The sequence below is a fragment of the Pseudochaenichthys georgianus genome, chromosome 1 (assembly GCF_902827115.2).
Source record: "Pseudochaenichthys georgianus chromosome 1, fPseGeo1.2, whole genome shotgun sequence".
NCBI lineage: Eukaryota > Metazoa > Chordata > Actinopteri > Perciformes > Channichthyidae > Pseudochaenichthys > Pseudochaenichthys georgianus.
Genome location: NC_047503.1, coordinates 37,228,705 through 37,248,984, shown reverse-complemented (window position 1 = coordinate 37,248,984; position 20,280 = coordinate 37,228,705). Strand labels below are relative to the sequence as shown.

The window sequence follows — 20,280 nt, the reverse complement described above, 5'->3', positions numbered from 1 at the left end:
CTCCTCATTAGACGGCAAAGGAGGGAAAAAACATTTATGGTTTCCTCATAAAAACAGGCAATTGTGTTAATTTGTGTAAAGCTATCGCCTCACAAAAGCCCTCTAAACACGACCAAATTAGAATGAGGCAGCCCTTGATTGTCATTGCTGCCTTGTGTCACATTAATTTGTGACAAAACATTAGCCTGTGCTACACTTAAATGGCAATTTATATCATTTACATTTTTACTGCAGAGACCAAGGCATCCCTCACTTAAATGTGACTTTCTGACAGCTCATTCTGCATCTAATTCTTCCGCACTCTCTTAATTACAACTTTCAATCAGGGAGGAGAGCGCGGGTAGAAAGAGGAGGCTGTACGGCGGAGGTATGATGATGTTTTAACTGTAACTTGAGTACAGACTTAAATTTGTTTTGATGCCGTCGCAAATTCCATAATCTGAACTAATGAGAAGCAAAGCAATATAAACGCTGTGTGAAAAGAAGAAAACATTAAATTAGTACCTAGAACAAAACAACCCTCTGTTGTCAAGAAAAAAAGTATATTAGGTTTTAATGTGTGATATAAACCAACTTACTAGGACGGAGTATTATATATCAGGACATTTTGTAATTAACAAAATGGTGTCCTTAACTCTATGTAGAAAGAGCATTATTCAAAATAACATGTAAGTGCAAAATGTAAAACTATTATTGTTTTGTGTCGATCCATAGTCTCGACGATAATATAAAAGATATGTACTGTATGTTAATAGAAAGATATTTTCTGGTCAAATGTGTTTTAAAAGAGTTTCTCGTGATCTATATTTAAATGTTTTTTCTCACATGACCTTTTTTATTTATATGGGAGATATTTGTTTTATAAATTTGACGTGTTTTTGTTCCTGCACTTCTTTGGTTTGCATGTTGTTTGAGTTTTTATTGTTTACTTCTAGAATATTATATTCTTCCGAGATGTTTATAGGTGTGGTTAACCACAACTATAATTATGGAACCCATGAGATCAAACTAGGATAAAAACGTTGTCCATCCAAGTAAATATGTGGTTCAGTGAGTGACCAGACCTCACTCTGTAGTGCTTTGTTTCCAAAATCATTAGAGTTCATGGAGTTACAGCTGGCACTCAGCAAGGAACAGGAAAATCCTGTTTACTGACAGTCTCCTTGGGCACTTATTGGACAACATAACAATTTGAGAGAGGTTTTAGAAAACATCTTGAATTCTCTTTTAGTAAGCTCTTAGAGAGGATTGTTTTGGCATTGGTACAGATAGATGGGTATTTTTTTGCACTGGTATTGAGAAATCTGACTCAAACGTCTATGAAAAGTGTAACTAGACCGACTGGTTTATAGTTGTTTTCCTATGTCAATCAATCAATGTTTATTTATATAGCCCAATATCACAAATGTTACATTTGTCTCAGTGGTCTTCACAGTGTGTACAGAATATCAGTATGACAATACGACACCCTGTGTCCTTAGACCCTCACATCGTACAAGGAAAAACTTCCGAAGAAAACCCACAGTTTAAAGGGAAGAATGGGAGAAACCTCAGGGAGAGCAACAGAGGAGGGATCCCTCTCCCAGGACGGACAGACGTGCAATAGATGCCGTGTGTAAATTGAAAAGATAATACATTTGCAACATAGGGTAGATTTAATCTGTGTCTACTGGTTATTACACACGTGTCTTTTCGAACGTGCCCACCTTAGATGCAATCACTGCTCTGAGATGTAGAGTGAACGAAATTAGCAGAAGGAAAGAGATCTTACTGATCTTTTCCCGTTTGTGTGGCTCACTTGAAAATGTTCAGTTTAAGGCTGATCATTTTAACAAAGAAACCAAGCAAACATTTGATATTAAGATAAAACAGAACACCCCTCGAGCACAAGACAGTCTAGACTTCATGTCTAACTGTGCTTCTTGCATCAGCATATTCTCAGTGTCAAGCAGTTTTGAAGGCTATGATATAATATCATTTGTAATGTATTAATGTAACATTAGAAACCAGGGAAAACAGCTTTATTCATCAGACTATAATAGCAGGCAGAGTGAGGTTCAGTTGTGTGTGTGTGTGTGTGTGTGTGTGTGTTCAGTTGTGTGTTTGTGTGTGCGTCTAAGCGAGAAAGAAAGAGATCTGTTCATTATGCGCTAAGATTGACCTTTGACAGGCCCTGCTCCCCTGTTTCTAAAACTAACGCTGGGGCTGATGGGCATTTAATGTGCACGGCAATCTACTGTCAATCAGCTCGGGGGAAACAAAGAGCAGCCATGTTATTGCAGATCCCTCTCGAGGCATGCCTTTATGGAGATCACTTGCATGTACCATTTGGAGAGGGAGAGGACAAGTGATAGTAGGCGGATGAGTGTGCTGTGTTGGCACTGTAAGTGTATAGCTGTTTATTATTTGTTTGTCCGTCTGACGAAAGGCTCAGCAGTACTCCGTGACTGAAGTCTAGCTGTAGGAAAGTACCTCAGTGGATTTCAGAGATTCAAAAAATATCGGCTTTCGCCTGTGGGGATACTGTGAACTGCCTTGATCGTGGTTCTTCCAAGTGCTTTCAAAAAGTGCAAAGTGTAAGGATGGAAGTAAAAGGAGAGCCACATTCTGACCGTACGTCGGATCACACATTAGCAGCACATTCTTCAGCAATTCATTTAAACAGTAACATGTCAAGTTGCGTTGAATGATATAAAATAAAAAATGATTATAGTAAAAATATAATTCCAACAGATCCCATGAAAACAAAAAACATCATTAGTCTATAAAAATATGTACCATACACATCAACCTTTGTGCAAAAGCAATTGTAGTTTATCTTAAGCCATTGTCCTCACCAGCTCACCAAACGCAACATTAAGATACAATACCAACATATTAATTAACTCCGGTTGCAGAACGATTTGCTAAATTACACTTTAGGAAATTATTTAATATTTCTAAAGAATTAGTTGTATATTTGTGACCGATCAAACCTTTAGATCGCGTGAAAATAAAAAAAATGGAATATCACCTTATCCTTTTTATTTTCACCATACCATCATTGCAATATCACCGTAGTCATTTAGTCATGGAAGAGTGATTGTGGGAATCTGAATCAAATCAACAGGGAAAAATACAATATATAAAGAATACTGCATAACGCTACTTGATTGACAAGCAGAGAGTATACAACAGGAATCAGGCATGTACCAACATCCCATTAATGTTTCAGGTGAGCAGGTGTGGAAACGTCACCTTCTGTGTTGCCACGCTGTGGAAAAAGTGTGGCAGAAGGTTGGGCCAGATAGCAGATTCCTGAGGTGGGATCTGGTGCCACTTCAAGAGAACCCGGCATGATTATTGATGGGCCAATTAGCAGCCAGTGTGTGTGTCACCCCCATCCACTGGGAACTCTCTGATAATTAATGAATAATTTAGCATGCCTTTATGTAAATGTTGATAGGGGGTAGAAGTCACTGGAATCCCACATTTCTATTGTTAAGGATTTGACAAAGTACACCTTTGAAGCATAGGGGGTCCCCTTTGTTGTGTGCTGTGAATTGTTTCCAATGGTAACAATAATTTGGAATATTCTCCAATGTAAGAAAATGTCATCATTCACCTTAATCAGTGTGTTGCCTTTCAAAGCACCAGAGTATTCAAATGGATGTCTAATTTCTCTTCCTGAATTAAATGCTTATTTTGCTCGCCTGCCAGTTTGCTGGGGCTTTGATTATTAGCAGGCCTCTTCTGTGTGTAGGTCTCAGATTACTTTAATGATTGCCTTTCTAAAACATCTGTAGCTGTAGTGTGAAATTAAAGCCTAAAAAACCACCACAAAAACACACAGAGAATGACAGTTTGACGATGTGTCTGTCAAAATGTAACTTTTTAGAGGGTGATATACTCATACAAGGCATGCTATTTTTATTTTAGACATCAGACCGGAGACACCGAATGATTGCAATTAAGCAGCTGGCGGACATTAAAGCAGGATTACTCAGGAGTCGTGCGGAGCGAACGTCTGATCTCGATCTTGGAGTGCTTTTATTTTTGCTTCCACTTGGGTGTGTTTTATTTTCATCCCTTTATCTTTTTACTTCACTTTGGACTTCTATTGGTGATTTTTTTTTTGCTCAAAATGAAAGTTTCTGCACATGCTACATGTCTGCAAGAGTTACATTGGTCTCGGGGATCAGCGAAGTTTCTGGCCTCGCTGCGGTTTGTGGTTAGCTTTATGGTCTGGATTGAGCTGGATTTCACTTTGGCTTTAACGAGGTGACACTGAATGCTCTCCTCCTTCCCTCATTGGCCCTAAAAAACCCTTTTAAGGACTTATGGAGAGCTGTCTGTAAGGATGTTAAAATGTCACTTAACAAATCAATCCACTCATTTGCATGCCAATGCTAATGTGAGCGTACGCGCATGTGCCTGCGTGTGTGTCACTGACGGTGTGGAAGTATAATCTAACGCACATGTTGTATGCAGAGTGTTGTCAGCGGCAGACTGTTTTCTTTTGTATCGATTACGGATGAATAAAGCAAACACTTGTCAGGTCTGTATATACTAAAATCACTGTTTAAGAAAAAGCTGCTCAAAACATCCTGAAACCCAGAATCAGTGTGTGCGCCGGAGAAACGTCAGGTATTTTCACATGTAAAGGGTTTTGCTGCTCAACCACAGAATCCGTAGTTAACTTTTGTTTTGTCACATTGTATTATTACTGTGTGTGTTTTATTGAATTCAATCAAATCTGTGTGTTTCCAAGTACAACACAAAGCATCATCCTTAGCAGAAGCCAGTCTTTTCTCCTCGACTAAACACAAGTTTATTACCTCTCGTTTCAATTCTCTATTCCTCTTCCAAGTTCAACAGCCCTCTCTCATTTTCCCTTTTACTTATTCTCTCACTCTAAGCGCTACCTTTTATTCCTACCCTCCTCCTGCTTTTTCTTCCAGTCATCTGATCCTTTGGATCAACTCCTCTGGAGTTGCCTTGCCCTGAGGTTGACAAGCACTCTGATTAAAGGGCTTATTAGCTCTCTGTAAATGAGAAGCCGATTGTCATTTTGAAGCAGGCAGAGGAAGCCTGTTGCCAGCCAGGGGAGAGGGGCCCCCAACATGGAAGAGGAAAAAGAAAAAAAAAAACTGCGGGTGACGTAAGGAATGAGAGCCTTGGAGCAGCCGTACAGCTAACAAACCATTTCCTTTATTCCCAAATTCACACACACCGAGAGACCCCAGATGGGTTGTGTGCGTTATTGCAGCCCCCCTCCTTCCTGCTCTACTAATTAGATAGGGCACAACTGTGAGAGTTCTGGCTATGGGTCGACGGAGGCACTCGTTGGCAAGTGGAACCTGAAACTCTAACCCTGACTCTCTATCAAGCTCACTCCCCCGTCTCTCTTCTTATCCCTCATCCACTTGAAATGCAAGAAGATCATATTATGGGTCGGAAAGACGCAGAATGAGCAGTGATTGGGAGAGTATCTCCCCATAACAAACATGTCATGGTGGATTTGGTCTTAGTCAGACAAATGGCGTAGTGTAGTCTGCGAAAGTGGTCCAATTTACAGCAAAGACAATGGAGTAACAATACTGATTGAGAGTAAATGGATGAAGAAAATGGTGCCGACTCAAACTCCGAAGGCAGTAATGCTTGTTGACTCCTCTTTTTAGTTTTAAGTTAATTCAATGAAAAAGAATAATCTGTTTAGGCAGTTATAGAAAGTTTAGAAATGTAGAAATACATTTGTTTTAAAATGTTTAAAATATGTAAACTGGCAATAATCAAGAGAAAACCACTCGTAGAAAATGGCTACTTCACAACTGTCTGCTCTCAACAAGAGCTAACAAGCACCTGCAGAGACTCTGGCCATCTGTCCACCTCCACACAGAGAGGCTAACAAGCTAGCAAATAGATCACTAGTGCCATAAGACACGTCTATAATAGGATGAAGTGAGCAAAAGCTAAGTCAACAGTCGGAGCTGATTAAACACAGGGCCACTGAGGAAGTCTGTGGAGCGTGCTGAATGAGGGAATATTTGGATAGCTGTGGAGAGGGGCATTGTTGTCTCAGATGATTATAGAGTCGGCTGGAGGACTGCACCGTCTCTCCGTCAGTCGGAAAATGTGGAGGCATCTCAACACAGAGTGGAGATGATTAGGATGAATGACTCCACTGATCAGCTTGAGGCTAGATACCCTAGGCCGTGTGTGTGTGTGTGTGTGTGTGTGTGTGTGTGTGTGTGTGTGTGTGTGTGGTGTGTGTGTGTGTGTGTGTGTGTGTGTGTGTGTGTGTGTGTGTGTGTGTGTGTGTGTGTGGTGTGTGTGTGTGTGTGTGTGTGTGTGTGTGTGTGTGTGTGTGTGTGTGGTGTGTGTGTGTGTGTGTGTGTGTGTGTGTGTGTGTGTGTGTGTGTGTGTGTGTGTGGTGTGTGTGTGTGTGTGTGTGTGTGTATGCTGCATGCATGTACAGCACACACCAAAAGTGTTCCTGACCCTTTAAGGGATCTTTATCCAAAATAAATAATTTAAATAATCGAACAAGATTAAATATCACAAACCATTTATCAAAATATCTTACGTTTAAGAACTTTTTTAAATAAATATTTGAAAAACAATCCTCTGGTGTAGACTTTGTAATACCAGAAAATATTTCTTATAAAATACTTATTGCAGTTAATTATTGCCTGTACACTTTAACTTGGGACAGGGGAAGCAAACATTTGTTTATATGTAGCCAATATAACCTCACAGATGTCCAGTGCTGGAGTGAAGGAGTGTGAAACTATATTTATACTGCAACAACAAAAGCATCTCAGTAGACTTTGGCAGAAGCAAAATAAGAGTGGAGGAGTGCAGGAAAAGGGAGAAGGACAACATTAGTGAGTGAGCATGTCAGCAGCAGTAGATCATCCCATTTCTCAGGCTCTCATCGGCCTCCTCTATTACGTCATTGGAGAGGAGGACGAAGAAGAGAAGGGAGAGAAGGACAGGGAGGAGGGGAGGCAGGGAAGAAGGGGGGACAGCTCGTAAAACACTGAGAACACAGTAAACATGTCTGCCCTTATGCATGACAATACCCCTACAGTGAGCGCTGCCTGACATTAGCCAGATAACCCCCCACCCCCACCCTCTACCCCACGTGGTAGTTCCCATCCAACAACAAGGCTCTCAGAGGAGACACCGGGGGAATAGATTAGCGCTAGGCTAACATGGTAAACTGTGTTCTGTTACAAGAGGCCATACTGGGCCAGACGACGGTAGGATTTTCACTCACTCAGTCATTCACAAGTGCGTAAGTATGTCTTAGTGGTCCTAGCAGTGGTTTACCTCAGCTCACACATGAACTCCCACGGGGTTCCTGTGAGGATAACATGTGGAGGCTGGTGGGAACGGCATTATGTGCGTCACAGCGGCAGACTGATCGGAGAGTCCAGAGCGGATGAGAGGTGAATGTAAACAGCTATGATCTTTGACTTTGTCTAGCTGGTGGTCGACACTAGGGAGCTATCATGTCTGGCTGTAGGGGAACAGTTGCTTTTGTCTACTGCACGCAGCTTTCCCTCAGATTGTGTACTGCCACTGCACAATTCTGCATGGTGACACTTCCAGGAAGGAAGCTATGGGCTTGGTTTGTTTGTCAGCAGGATTACGGAAATGGACATGCCTGATTTTTATTACATTTGGTGGAAGGATGAGGGCCAAGGAAGAACCAATTACAATTAGGTGCTGATCCAAATCACAGGGCGGACACGCACATTATTTTTCACTTAAGTTAACATTGTGGGACAGTGCCTTTGACCTTGATGGAGGTCTGTTCTCCGAGTTCCCATCGAGTGTATAATGTTTTAAACAGCGGCCACAATACTCCGTCTTGTAAACGATTGTATCAGATGGCAAATAGGACCCAGAACACCCCTATCCACTTCCTTGCTCATACACTGGTAGGATAATGGACTTGTCTGCCATGATGACATAGTTTCTGTAAGTGTGAACGGCTGTCAGCATATCAAATTGACAAACTTCAGAAAAGGACTTTCAAAGACGCTGATAGTGTGAGTAAATGAGGTTTTAGGGGTAAAAGTGATACGTCTCATATTCATAAGGCATTTGTCTGTTAGCGCTGAGCAGGCGAGATTACTGCTGTTTGACCACAGCTGGAAGAACAAGTGTGAGGCTCGCAATCATTGTTCAAAGATGTAACATATTAGGGGGTGAGGGGGTGCAACCACTACTGTGAGTAACCAATATACTTGCACACTAAGAGCTGCTTCGACTGATCAATTTGAAAGTTCATTGTCAGTATTTTTGAATTATCACATTGGTCCCTTAAATGGTTTTGGAGTTCTAAATTATTCACAAAAAATTGGAAAGTGAACACATTTGTACAACATTCCAGTGAATCATTTTCCATTTTTGCAATTAAGGACAGGTTAAGGTACAGCCACTAAATTATTAGCGAAGATTCTAGATTTGCTCAAACTTCAATCTAGTCAGCAAGGAGAGCAACATGTAAGGCAGAGCAAATATATCCCATCATGTTTTAATTACACAGCTGCAATTGTCCCAGCTTTCAAGAGTTTTTACCAAACATTAAGCAGGACTTTAATACAAATAAATAGCATGTTGGTTAAATGAGTGACTCCAATCACACAAGTTACTTTAGTGTCTTACATCCATTCAGCAAAGCTTTGTCAGGTACTTACAGTAAGGGTTTATCACGCGGTGATGACCTATGGTCCCCTCTCAGTATCAACTTCTGACCCATCACTCAGTTGGCTTTGCCCATTCGACAAGAGCAAGGTCTCTCCCTCATTCTGTGAGGGCAGTTAAGCGATGTCTCTGTCACTGCTTTGAGTGAGTCGATGTTTTATAGAGGAAAAGGCCGAAAGTAATGTGCTGCCAGTCTCTCCCATGTGTGTGGTTTGCAGGTCCATCAGCAGAATTACAAGAGCGCAGCTGACTGAAGGGAACCAAACATGTGAACTAGAGAGCAGCAAACGGGCCCCATAGACTTCCATGGGTTAGACGGTGATTGCAACCCCTCTTTGCTCAAAGAAGGAACATGGGCAGTCTTTGTTGTCAGTTAGGAATTGACAAATCAGTGTTTGGATGGGAGAGATAACTGTTGTATCGAAACAGATGAAGAACGAACTAACGTCCTTATTAGTGACCTAATGATGCAGTACTTTGTTTGTTTGATTATGAAAATGTAAGTTTTAATGTTATGTTTCAAACTAGAATGCCACCCGGAGAACACAGACCCCTGCCAATGTCAAAGGTGCATTCACGAGCTGCTTGGATGGTCTCATATCGGAGTCAGGGAGGTTGTTCTTCCCACTTCAGTGTGGTTGTCGCAAAAACATTGGTGGCTAAAAAGAAATTGAGTTGTATTTTTATTGCCAGAGCTTCAAAACACTTTAAAAAAAAAAAAAAATCCTTGGTCTGGCTTTAGGGGACGTTCAAGGAAACTTCCCCAGACAGGAACACCTTTTTACTGTTATCCCAGCACCACATGAATGCAAAAGCAATGCTATATCTTCCAATGTTCACAAAAATGATACATAAATTGTTTAAGATCATTTAATCATTTAAGTTTCATGAAAATTGGGACAGTGGTTTTCATTCCGAAAATAAAACAGCCAGGACTAGATAATAATGTAATTTGTTGCCATTAATGTATAAAATGCGGCCTCTTAAATCTCCACCCAGTCGACCATTGGCCTTCTCACAGTAGGAGATGGCTTATCGAACGGACTGTGGTTTAGGACGCTCCCCATCAGTTGCTCCACTGAAGCCTGGACACATGAACGCACAGGTAAACATTGATGTGCACACAAACACACGCACAAACTTAGCCAACATATACACACGATCACCTGCTATCGCGCTAATGTTTAGCAGACCTGAGCAGGGAGATGCGGTCTGAGTGGAATGTCAGAGAGGCTGACAGTGCCCAGAGACATGTAGTTATCTGGTGGAGGCGGGATCAAGTTCTTAACCTCTTCTTTGACCTACTGGTAAGAACAACAAGCAGCCCCTGATCTCTGTAGCATGCCGCCTCAAGACCCCGTGCCTCTGCGTGCATGTGTGTGTGGATTTGTGATGGATCAACAGAAAGGGAGTGTGCCTTTACAAGCCAGCATTTAAGTATACTGTAGGCAGTAGAGAAGGCGCTTGCTTGACTTGAGGCGCGGAGAAGCTTCGTCTCCAGAAAGTCTGTCTAAAATACATGATCCTAAAAACTTCAACTTTTTTTACAACTGAACTTCAAGCCAGTTTCTACAACAATCTGTGAAGACACACATTGCAGTTTATCTGTTGCCATGCAACACCTCTAACTAAACATTAGTGATAAACTATGATACTTCCCACACCAGAGCAATATAAACCAGGCTTCAACTTGATGTAATGTTTATCATTTAGGCCGTTTTTTTTTTATTAGCAACCGTGCGACTCTCACACACACACAACAAAAACAAGCTTCCGTTTTGCACAGCAGCACAATCCTTTACTGAGAGAGGCTTTTAATGGCCTTTCCAGATTGGGCCCTAATTAGCTGTTAATCATCTGGGGCTCATAACCGGAGTAGAGACAGCAGGCATGTGTGTATTTGTAAGTGCGTGCACATTTGCGTGTGTTTGCGTGTTCTCTCCTGCTGTCTATCCTTGTGTTGCGAGGCCATTAGCAGCAGACAAGCTAAAGAGAGCCAAACAGCCCATTAACTCCTTCAGTCTTCCTCTCTTCTCTGCCACGCTCATCTCTCTCCCAATAGTACCACAGTTGCCAGCTGACACCCTCTAATGCCAGCTATCTGTCAGGACCAGAGACCTGTCCACCCACACATGCCTCCCTCTACCTCGTCCTCTGCCCATTTATCCCTTTTTTGTCTTGTCCACCCTCCTATGCTCTGGCTCTCTGATTTGGTCTGTAAATGTTCGGTAATACTGTACGACTGGTTCTTTAAGAGACTAAATGTATACCGACAATGTACTGATCAAAACCTCTTTCAGAGATAATCCAAAGGCTGTTTTGCACCACAAACAATAATATTAAGAATATATTTTATTGTCTGACCACCATTGACATTTGGAGCCAACATCTTGCAGAAGTGGATCAATATGATGTGAATCATTTGACTACCTATTACTACAAATAGAAAACAGTTTGGGATTCACACTCTCCGTATAAAAGACCGAGATACTCTTTCTTTAACTGAGCTTGTTATGTTGCTCTGCTACACCTGCCTGCTGGGCTTGGCTGCACACTGAATCAATATCTCAATTTGCACGGAGTGCAGAAAGAAACCGCAGACTGCAATTGTATCAGCCTGAAAGCAGTAACTAGCAGGTAGCTGTGCATGAGTGTGAACCATTTGGATAAGTCTAAATTGCCTCTGCAGTGCTAAATTGGGCACCAAGGAAACAACCAGAGGAAACCAAGGGAGCAGGAGTAGATGAGTCTGCCGCACTTAAACTGGCAATGAAAAGCCGCTTTGTGCTTGCAGGAGCCCAAAGCACATTAACTCACAGATGCTGGTACAGTTACTTTCTTCTATGGTACAGTTTTGACATATCTGTTGTGTTAAGTATACAATAACATTATCCAAATTATGAATATTCTTACGGTGGGTACGTTCTAAGTTGGTTTATTAAAAATGTTTTACATTGGAGAGCAGTATTGATGGTGGATCAGTCCAAAGGAAAAAATGCTAAAAATAAAATGAAATAAACTGTGAATTGGTCTGATTGATTAAATCATATTATTTTTTGTTTCATAATTACATTTTCAATAAAAAAAAATTGGGAGAAATGCCCAATCAACCTTCTTGAATTCTTTAGCCAATATTTTCATATTACTTATGTCTGACCTACTATTCAGATCACACACTGCAGTGCAGTACATCTTCATATAAGTACATTACTTGAACAATTGATAAAAGTATTGTTTTAGCGTTACATGACAACAAGTTTGACAAATGATAATAATTATTTTAAGGTATATTCTTTAATCAGCACAAATTAAGTTCCATACGGGAAGACAACATGCCGCCTGAAGAACATTTGTTCCCTTATAAATCCACCTTGGCCTGGACTCATGCTGACAGCCAAAGAGGGAGGAGTGTGTGATTAATGATAGGGTGCTGGTCATATCAGCAGGCTGGTTAACAGAGCCACCGCAGGACTGCACAGGTCACAGAGCACCCCCAGCCTCATCAGCACCCATTACCAATGTGGGCACATCGCACATCGCTACATCTGTTTTACCCCAACACTTTACAGAGAGGATGATTACAAATGGAGCCAGCTGAGGACTTTTAAAGCATTGGAATGCAGGGATAATTATTTGCATTATTACCTATGTATGTAATGTGAATTCATGTTACTTCATTTGATTTTATTCTAGCCTATGTATCCATGAAACAGATTTTTATTTACAAGGACATCATTGAGCATCAGTTCAACTCTGCATTAAGTCAAAAAGTTTTAAGGTTGAAATCTAAAAGTACCAAAGTCATACTACTCTGGAAACACACAACAGAAATAATAAATCTGTCTTGTGTTTTCTGACCTTCTGGAGCAGATCAAGGTAATCTGATATAAAGAGTTACCGTAGTTTCACAGCCTAGTGTGTGTGTGTGTGGTGTGTGTGTGTGTGTGTGTTGTGTGTGTGTGTGTGTGTGTGTGTGTGTGTGTGTGTGTGTGTGTGTGTGTGTGTGTGTGTGTGTGTGTGTGTGTGTGTGTGTGTGTGTGTGTGTGTGAATATCTCTGCTTTGGGCCGAGCAGGCGGAAGGGGAGATCAGAAACAGGATACTGCATCATCTCTGCACACCAACACGGTTGAAATCTCACACACGAACGTGCAGCATGTGTGTGTGAACAGAGCGGGAGCAGAAAGAGAGATGGAGAGGTGGATAGGGAGAGGAGGTGAGGTGATGTTGGATCACTTTGCCGACACAGCAATGTGAGAGCTGGGGCATGTCGGAGGAGCGGGAGGCTCAGGTAACAGGAAGGACTGTGAGATGATCAGGAAATAACAGTCTCTTTGAATTAGCAATTCCAGCCAAAATAGGAGGGGCAGAAACTTCTGGCAGGACTTGAGTTCGTCTGGGTTATGTGACATATGAGACAGATATGTGCGTGTCCGTTTACAACAGGGGCGGACTGGGACCAAAAATCAGCCCGGGAGACTCCACCGGCCCACTTCAGTACCGGCCCATCGGGTTTCGTCCCTAACGTCTCGATGGCCAGTCCGCCACTGGTTTACAATGTGTCTCAACGATTCGCATTAATATCGTTTTTGATACATATGAATTCTTAATATTTAAAACGTCATGACACTACATGACACTCGTTTAATAGCTGTGCTTACTCGCTCTTTCGCAAACACACACACACTGCGTGGTGCCCAAAAAGCCTATGAAAAGAGTAAATCCTCCATTTTCTTAGTTTTTGGTTCAATATTGTTGAATCTATAGCAATCCCAGAGGCTTGTGAACATGTGAACAACTTCAAGAGTATTTCCTTTTCATCAATGTAAAATCTATTTAATTATTGTTAATGTTTTCTACAATCATTCTGCAGTGCTCTGGAGCTAGCCAAGAGAAGAAAAGTTGTTATTATATCTCTTTTTATAAAAACTGTAGGCCTACTATGTTCCTGAGCTACGATTTGTGCTAAGATTTATTATCAAAGTCAGACATGTCTGTGTGACAGTAACAACCTTTTAATATTACAACAAAATATCACAACCACAACAATAATGTAACACTTTATATTAATTATATAATATGTATTATACATTTACATATTGCTATGTGTGTTTCTTACCAGTCGATTGTTGCGCACAAACTCCTCCGGGCTCTTGGCCCAAGGTGGCAGCTCCACATCAGAGACCATGGCGCCTTCCTCCATCACTCCCAGGTTGTAACTGTTGGCGTTGACAAACATCTCGGGGAGGTAGTAAAACTCTGGGATCAGCTCCTGCGTTGATATAACACAGAGACACGTTTAAAATAATGCTGACTGAAGTATATTTCTTAAACAGAAGGCACAGAGAAATGACATACCAGCCCGATTAAAAGGGTCAGATTTAGAAAGGTGTGATCTGAATATGTCCAATTAAGGAGTGCTGAAGTAGAATAAAACCCCAACAAAGTACAAGTCAAATGCAAACAGACGGGCAGGCCTTTATAAACCCGGTTCAGAGTGGATTTAGAAATGGCTTTGTGTGTATATCTGTTACAACAGTTACAAAGTGGAGTTTTCTAAATTGTACAATTATTCATGGTAATTACATTTCTGACTGCTGCACGCATTTGTGCTTTGGGCTCTATAGAAGATGTCAAAAACCTCTGAGCATGCACTTGGTTGTGGTTTTTCACTACTCTTTGTCTGCATCTAAGCAGCAGTCATTTGTTTTCTTTCTGCCTTCCCCCTGATTCCACAAAAAGAAACAGACTGTACCCGCCAAACTCTTTCCTAACTATGATGATTTTATTTGGCTGTCCCAAACAACAGAAAGTATTTTCAAACTGGCGGATAGTGAAGAGAAATGTAGTTATGACATGAGATGTAACCCCATATGTTTAGTCATCCGTCAATCTCAACAAAGCAGAACTTACCACAATGAGTGTAAACATTGCACTTCAGTTTGAGCTTAAAAATGTATCTAGATAAATGCATACTACCCTCTAGGCCTAAACTGTACTAAACTTCTGGGTACGTTTACATCTTTCTGATTATAAGACAATAGACTAAGATGTTAGAATCCTTGGCTTCTTCATGTAAATAGTAAAAAAAAAGCATATCATAACATTTACATTGAGTTGTATTTAAATTGATAGTTTTTAATATATATCATAATATGTATTTTTTAACAACGTTCTTTAACAAAGAACATTTATGCAAAGAAAAAATCTAAATTGCGGTTAAATGTGGTTGAATAAAACCCTTATATCTTGTAGTAATTCATGGCATGATTAATTGATCTTTTACTTCTTCAAAATACAGACAAATTGAGAACATATCTTTTAGAAATGTGTTGACGGTGAAGAAAGTTCTGTGACCACAAATGCGAACTGTTGCTCTCAAAAAAAGCAGAGCTATCAATTTGTTGAAAGTCTGATATCCGGGATAATCAGACTAACAGCAGCCCTGAGCTAACATGCTGTGGTCTACAGCTTGCTGATACTTTTTTAATAATTACATTTTTAATAAAACAGAATTTCAAGAACTAGGTCAGAGGCAACCTGATCTCTAAAAAAATAAGAGAAAACTCAAGCGTGAACATTACCCTTCTTTGAGATTAGCTGTACAAAACATCCTCTCATCAATGGGGTGAAAAGACCCAATCAAATGAGCAAGCAAACACACAGGTTTAAAACAACACAGCACTTCCTCACTTCTGAAATCTCTTCACTCCACAACACCCGACCTAAAACTAAGAGGTCAACCTCTTAACGAGGCCTCCTGCTCACCCAGGTTCACTGGCTGCAGCCTGCTGTAAATTTGAGCTGGAGGTGGCCACACACACACACACACACACACACACACACACACACACACACACACACACACACACACACACACACACACACACACACACACACACACACACACACACACACACACACACACACACACACACACACACACACACACACACACACACACACACACACACACACACACACACACACACACACACACACACACACACACACACACACACACACACACACACACACACACACACACACACACACACACACACACACACACACACACACACACACACACACACACACACACACACACACACACACACACACACCTTGAGGGCTTCGCTCCCCAACACTCTAGCTGGGCTTGCATGGACCATTATGTGCAGTGGCCCCTGTGCTCCTGCCTGGTCAGAGGCCAGCCCCTCTGATCCTCAATCCTGTCCTGTCATGGGTCACTGGAAGGGGCTCTGGCCCCTGGGCTCCTTTGCTACACTTCCACTGTTGCTACCTCTAACCCCTCTGCTCCTCTCTCTCCCCCTCTGATGCCTTTGGGCTGAGGCTAGGGGTCAGGGGATTGGGGACTGGAGGTCAGGCTAGCGTCACCCAGGCTAGAGACACATTGAATCTGGGTGTTGTAACCTATTATCACCCCTTCTTTACTAGTGGGGTATGAAAACACTGGGGCTGTTTGCCCTCTGGCAGGGACAGAGGGTTGCTATCAATGGCTCAAATGCTAAAGCTAAATGGTGTACTTAGCATACTAAATTGATACATCTTGTCCCTAATTCCTCTTTGGCCCAGTACATGAATGTGTTCGTCCAAGTGGATAAAGTCGACGGGCTCTCATTCAAAAAATGCAAAAATGTTAAACTGAACAAGGAAACAAAGTGATGTGGTCCAGATTTCCCTTTATTTTGATCCGAGGTTGAGCTCTCACAGTTTGATCCACATTGACAGGTCTAGACCGAGAGAGCAAACGAGGGCTCTTGTTGGGCTTTCGCAATCAAGCATTGGCCAGCTACGTAGTAACACAATCCATATGTTTTATCGGCGGGATGTGAGGGGGGTGGTAAACGCAATCAAGCGTCAAAACCCCCAACACCACCTCTGTTCCCCCATCCAGTGACCCAGTGCCAGGAGACCAGGCCAAACTCAGCTTTGACATAGAATGTCTGACTGTAGTCGTAAATGTTTTAGGAGTGCAGTTAAAAGTGTGCACTGGGGGTTCGAAGGCCCTCAGTATGAGAATGACCTGTGCTGTTGCGGGGCAGATCCAACAGCTCAGCAGAGTTTGGGGGCCCAATGGGAACGGATTCAAGTCCAGGTTATAGCTGGCTGAATCTGAGACAGACGGCTGGGACAGATGAGGATTAGTCTTGCACTTTGATCAGAAGACCAGGAAGCTTTCATTGCATAGGAACAATGATTGGTAGTGACTGGACATTACTCTTTTGAAACCTTTTCTTCTTTGTCTGTAAGGATGCTGGATGGGGATTTATTCTGCTGGAGAACCCAGTCCTTTATCTCTTCTAAACTTCAACCAGGAATGTCTTTTCCAACCATACAGTATGCGTATGTGCATCAGTGTGGATACTACCTTGACATCAGAGGTGTCTCTCTGGCAGTTCCTCCATGCCCGGGCGACTGAGGAGAAGGTGCGGTCAGCATGGTCAAACTTTCCTCCTTGGAAGTTTAGGAAGAATGTGGTGAAGGGTTCCTGTTGATAAGAAAAAAAACATGCTTCAATTTCATCACTGAGTTCTGCTGCTATAAATGGCAACAACTATTGAGGTTGGTAAAATTGAATCCCTAGCTGCGCAATACAACGTAGTAAAAGTCTCTGCGGTGGTTCAATACAGCACTAAACCAACAGATTGCAACATACATCTACTCCTTATACTCCATTGAACAAACTGGAATACAAAAATGAACAAGTGAAAAACAATAATCCCAGTGAGCAACTGAAGCCAATACACTTGTGCTACTGATGCATTTCTAATCATGTATAATCTTGTTAGGAGGGATCAATAGCTGTCTCTCTGACGCAACAGCCCCCAAGTGACACAATATGCTGGGCCATAGTTACGAACCAATACTGTAGATAGCTAATTAGAGTCCAGTCTGAAATGAATTACGCTTCATTTGCTTAAGAAGTGTATAGGGTTAACCACACTGTATCTCATCCTGCAGTTAAACAAGCCGAACAGGATTAAACAGACTATAACATTTCACAAATAAACACAAAAGACACGCAAATAGTTTACATGTATTGCACAAACAGTTTTCAGTTGCGGTGTGAAGTTAGGTTTGATCTTTAAGAGAGTTATAAGTGAGGGTTTCTGGTAAAGTGGCTTTAGAGTAAGCCCACTAATGATGTGCGGGGATCAATGAGGTAGCTCCACTGGGAGTCGCGGAGACAGTGAGCTACTGGGACAATAACAGCAGAAAACGGCACGTTGGAGAAACTTAGTAACCTCCCTCTCCCTCGAGTGCAGTATGGAAAGATTAATGGCATCCATTCAACAAAAGGTTGTGAAAGAAAGCCACCGGCGCGAAATGTACACAGCATATACTCTTTCAAAACATATCAAATCACATACTATACTACCTGGTATGCTTAAAATATGTTAATACTTTTCTTAAGGGAAAAATAAATGTCATGGCACATATTTAATGGCAATGTTTTTGATGTTTTCTTATTATTATACGGCAACGATATCCGTCGAATAAATTGAATGCCGCAATAAATGAGGGACAATATGCATGTGATGCCATATTTAGCATACATATACTCTCATTTTGATGCAAATACATGTGTTTCTAGGAAGTAGGTGTGTAATTAAGAATACATTAAATCATACTCCAAAAATAATAATAAGATACAAGTGTATAAAGATAGTTTGAAAAATAAGTTGGCTTTGCATTACTACACTATCCCAGGCTACAACTATGCATACATATAACTTTTTGAATGCATATTATTATTACAAACTTTTGTGATCAACTTTTAATGGGAATTGTCACATGAACATTTTTGTACAAGAGGTACCGTATAGAAGATGTATTTGTCAAACAAACCACATTTAACACAAACTATATAAATATCACCAACTAATAAAAACAACCAAACACTGGATAATGTCTGTGCATTTTAAGTAACAGAATATATCCGTGCAAAAGAGCTGGGATTTTAAAATAAACAATGAGGATATGCCGAGCCTTTACAGTGGATGCCCATACTTTTCAATGAGAGAAATCACTCAAATCACTACAATGATTCAACCACGAGGTTATTGTAGTTTTCTTGGCAGCAATTCAGCAATTAATCTTAAGGGCTGCATATCATAAACCTTCTTTCATTTTTATAAAGCTGTAGTAAAAGCAAATATGAAAAATTATCCTGCAAAATATGTGAAATCACTTAAGTAGTATGTATTTTTGTATAGACATTGCACTTACGATACGCAGTAGCCACATCATGGTGAAGCTGGAGGTGGAATAGTGGGTGCCATAGTGGAACTTCGGCACCTGATCATCCTCCCAGGACTCATATCGGTCTGAGAAGAAGGCTGCTCTCTTGGGGTTCAGAGCACCAATGGGCTACGGAGAGATACACAAAACACATGTTCAGGTATGTTAAAAGTGAAAAGCAACCGGCAACATCCTTTGATTGCTGCTTTGCAGGAAAACAGACAAAACACGGGGGCATTCTTAGAAAGGGAAAGCACAAGGATTACTGCATGTTACTGTGAATACATTCAGGGACTTCTCTCTGCAGCATAACAGTCGCAAGGCAAATGAAGCTAGTAACCTTTGTGCAATTTCAAATGAATATTAGATGATGTTTCCCTTCAGACGGAGATCAATCCTTTCCCACAGAGTGGTTTTTAGAGTCTGTGAAACGGAGCCCCTGCAGCTGTAGTCTGTCAGACAAAACTAATGCGCTCCAATGAAAGAGTGCCTACCAGGAATATCAATAGCAAGGCCGCAGGTTCCTTTAATTTATACTTGTATTAATCTGTAACTAATACACTGGTCTCTAGCCCTATTTGCAGTTTAGCAAAAAATGGTTAAGTTGCATTAATTTTCCATCGCTCTACAAAAAACAATAACCCTGTGCTGCTGGGCTATTATTTAAATAGTCATTTATAGAAATCCCTTTCAGGCTGGTTCAATTTGTATTCGTCTTCTGTTGGCGATACCTCATTCCCTCAAACCCCCCTTCATCTCGTTCTCTCTCACACACACAGAGCGGATCAATGGTAATGGAATGATGGCCTTTTGAGGACGAGCGCCTATAGGGCGTGGATCAATTGGATCTCTTTCATATCATAGGGTGCCTGTCACAGCGGGACTCATGCAGGGCGAGGCATAGATATTGATCTGTGCTACTGCTACTGTTTTGTGTGGGTGTAATGGGGCATGTTGTGTTCATGTATTTGTGCAAAGGGGGAGTGATGCACACAGGATGGGTGCAGAATCGGTTGCCTGTTCGATTTGGTGTGTGCCGTGCATATATTTGGTAAATGTGTAAATAGTCTTCCTGGTTGTGAGGATTTACACAGCAAAAAGCCTCGTGCCACCACACTGTGCAGCTCTGTGTTGACAGTGATACACTGTGGGCTTCCTCAAGGCCACTGGGGGTGGGTGAGTACACACTGTGAATTATACATCAGGCCCATTGCTCTGATTTATAGCCCTAATAACAGTCGGCTCATTAAAAAAAGAAAAGGGAGAGGAGGCATATAAAATAAAAAAAGACTGAAAGTGCCACAGTGACAGAGCGAGAG

The 20,280-nt window shown here is 41.4% G+C and overlaps 1 protein-coding gene across 1 annotated transcript in view; it reads right to left on the bottom strand.

The window, feature by feature from the left end:
• The window catches only part of lrba (LPS-responsive vesicle trafficking, beach and anchor containing), a 185,724-nt gene that overhangs the window by 27,656 nt on the left and 137,788 nt on the right, over positions 1-20,280 (bottom strand). Inside the window, 3 exon segments of the mRNA XM_034086063.2 lie at positions 13,815-13,967; positions 17,088-17,207; positions 18,950-19,090. Coding sequence (XP_033941954.1) covers positions 13,815-13,967; positions 17,088-17,207; positions 18,950-19,090 — 414 coding nt within the window.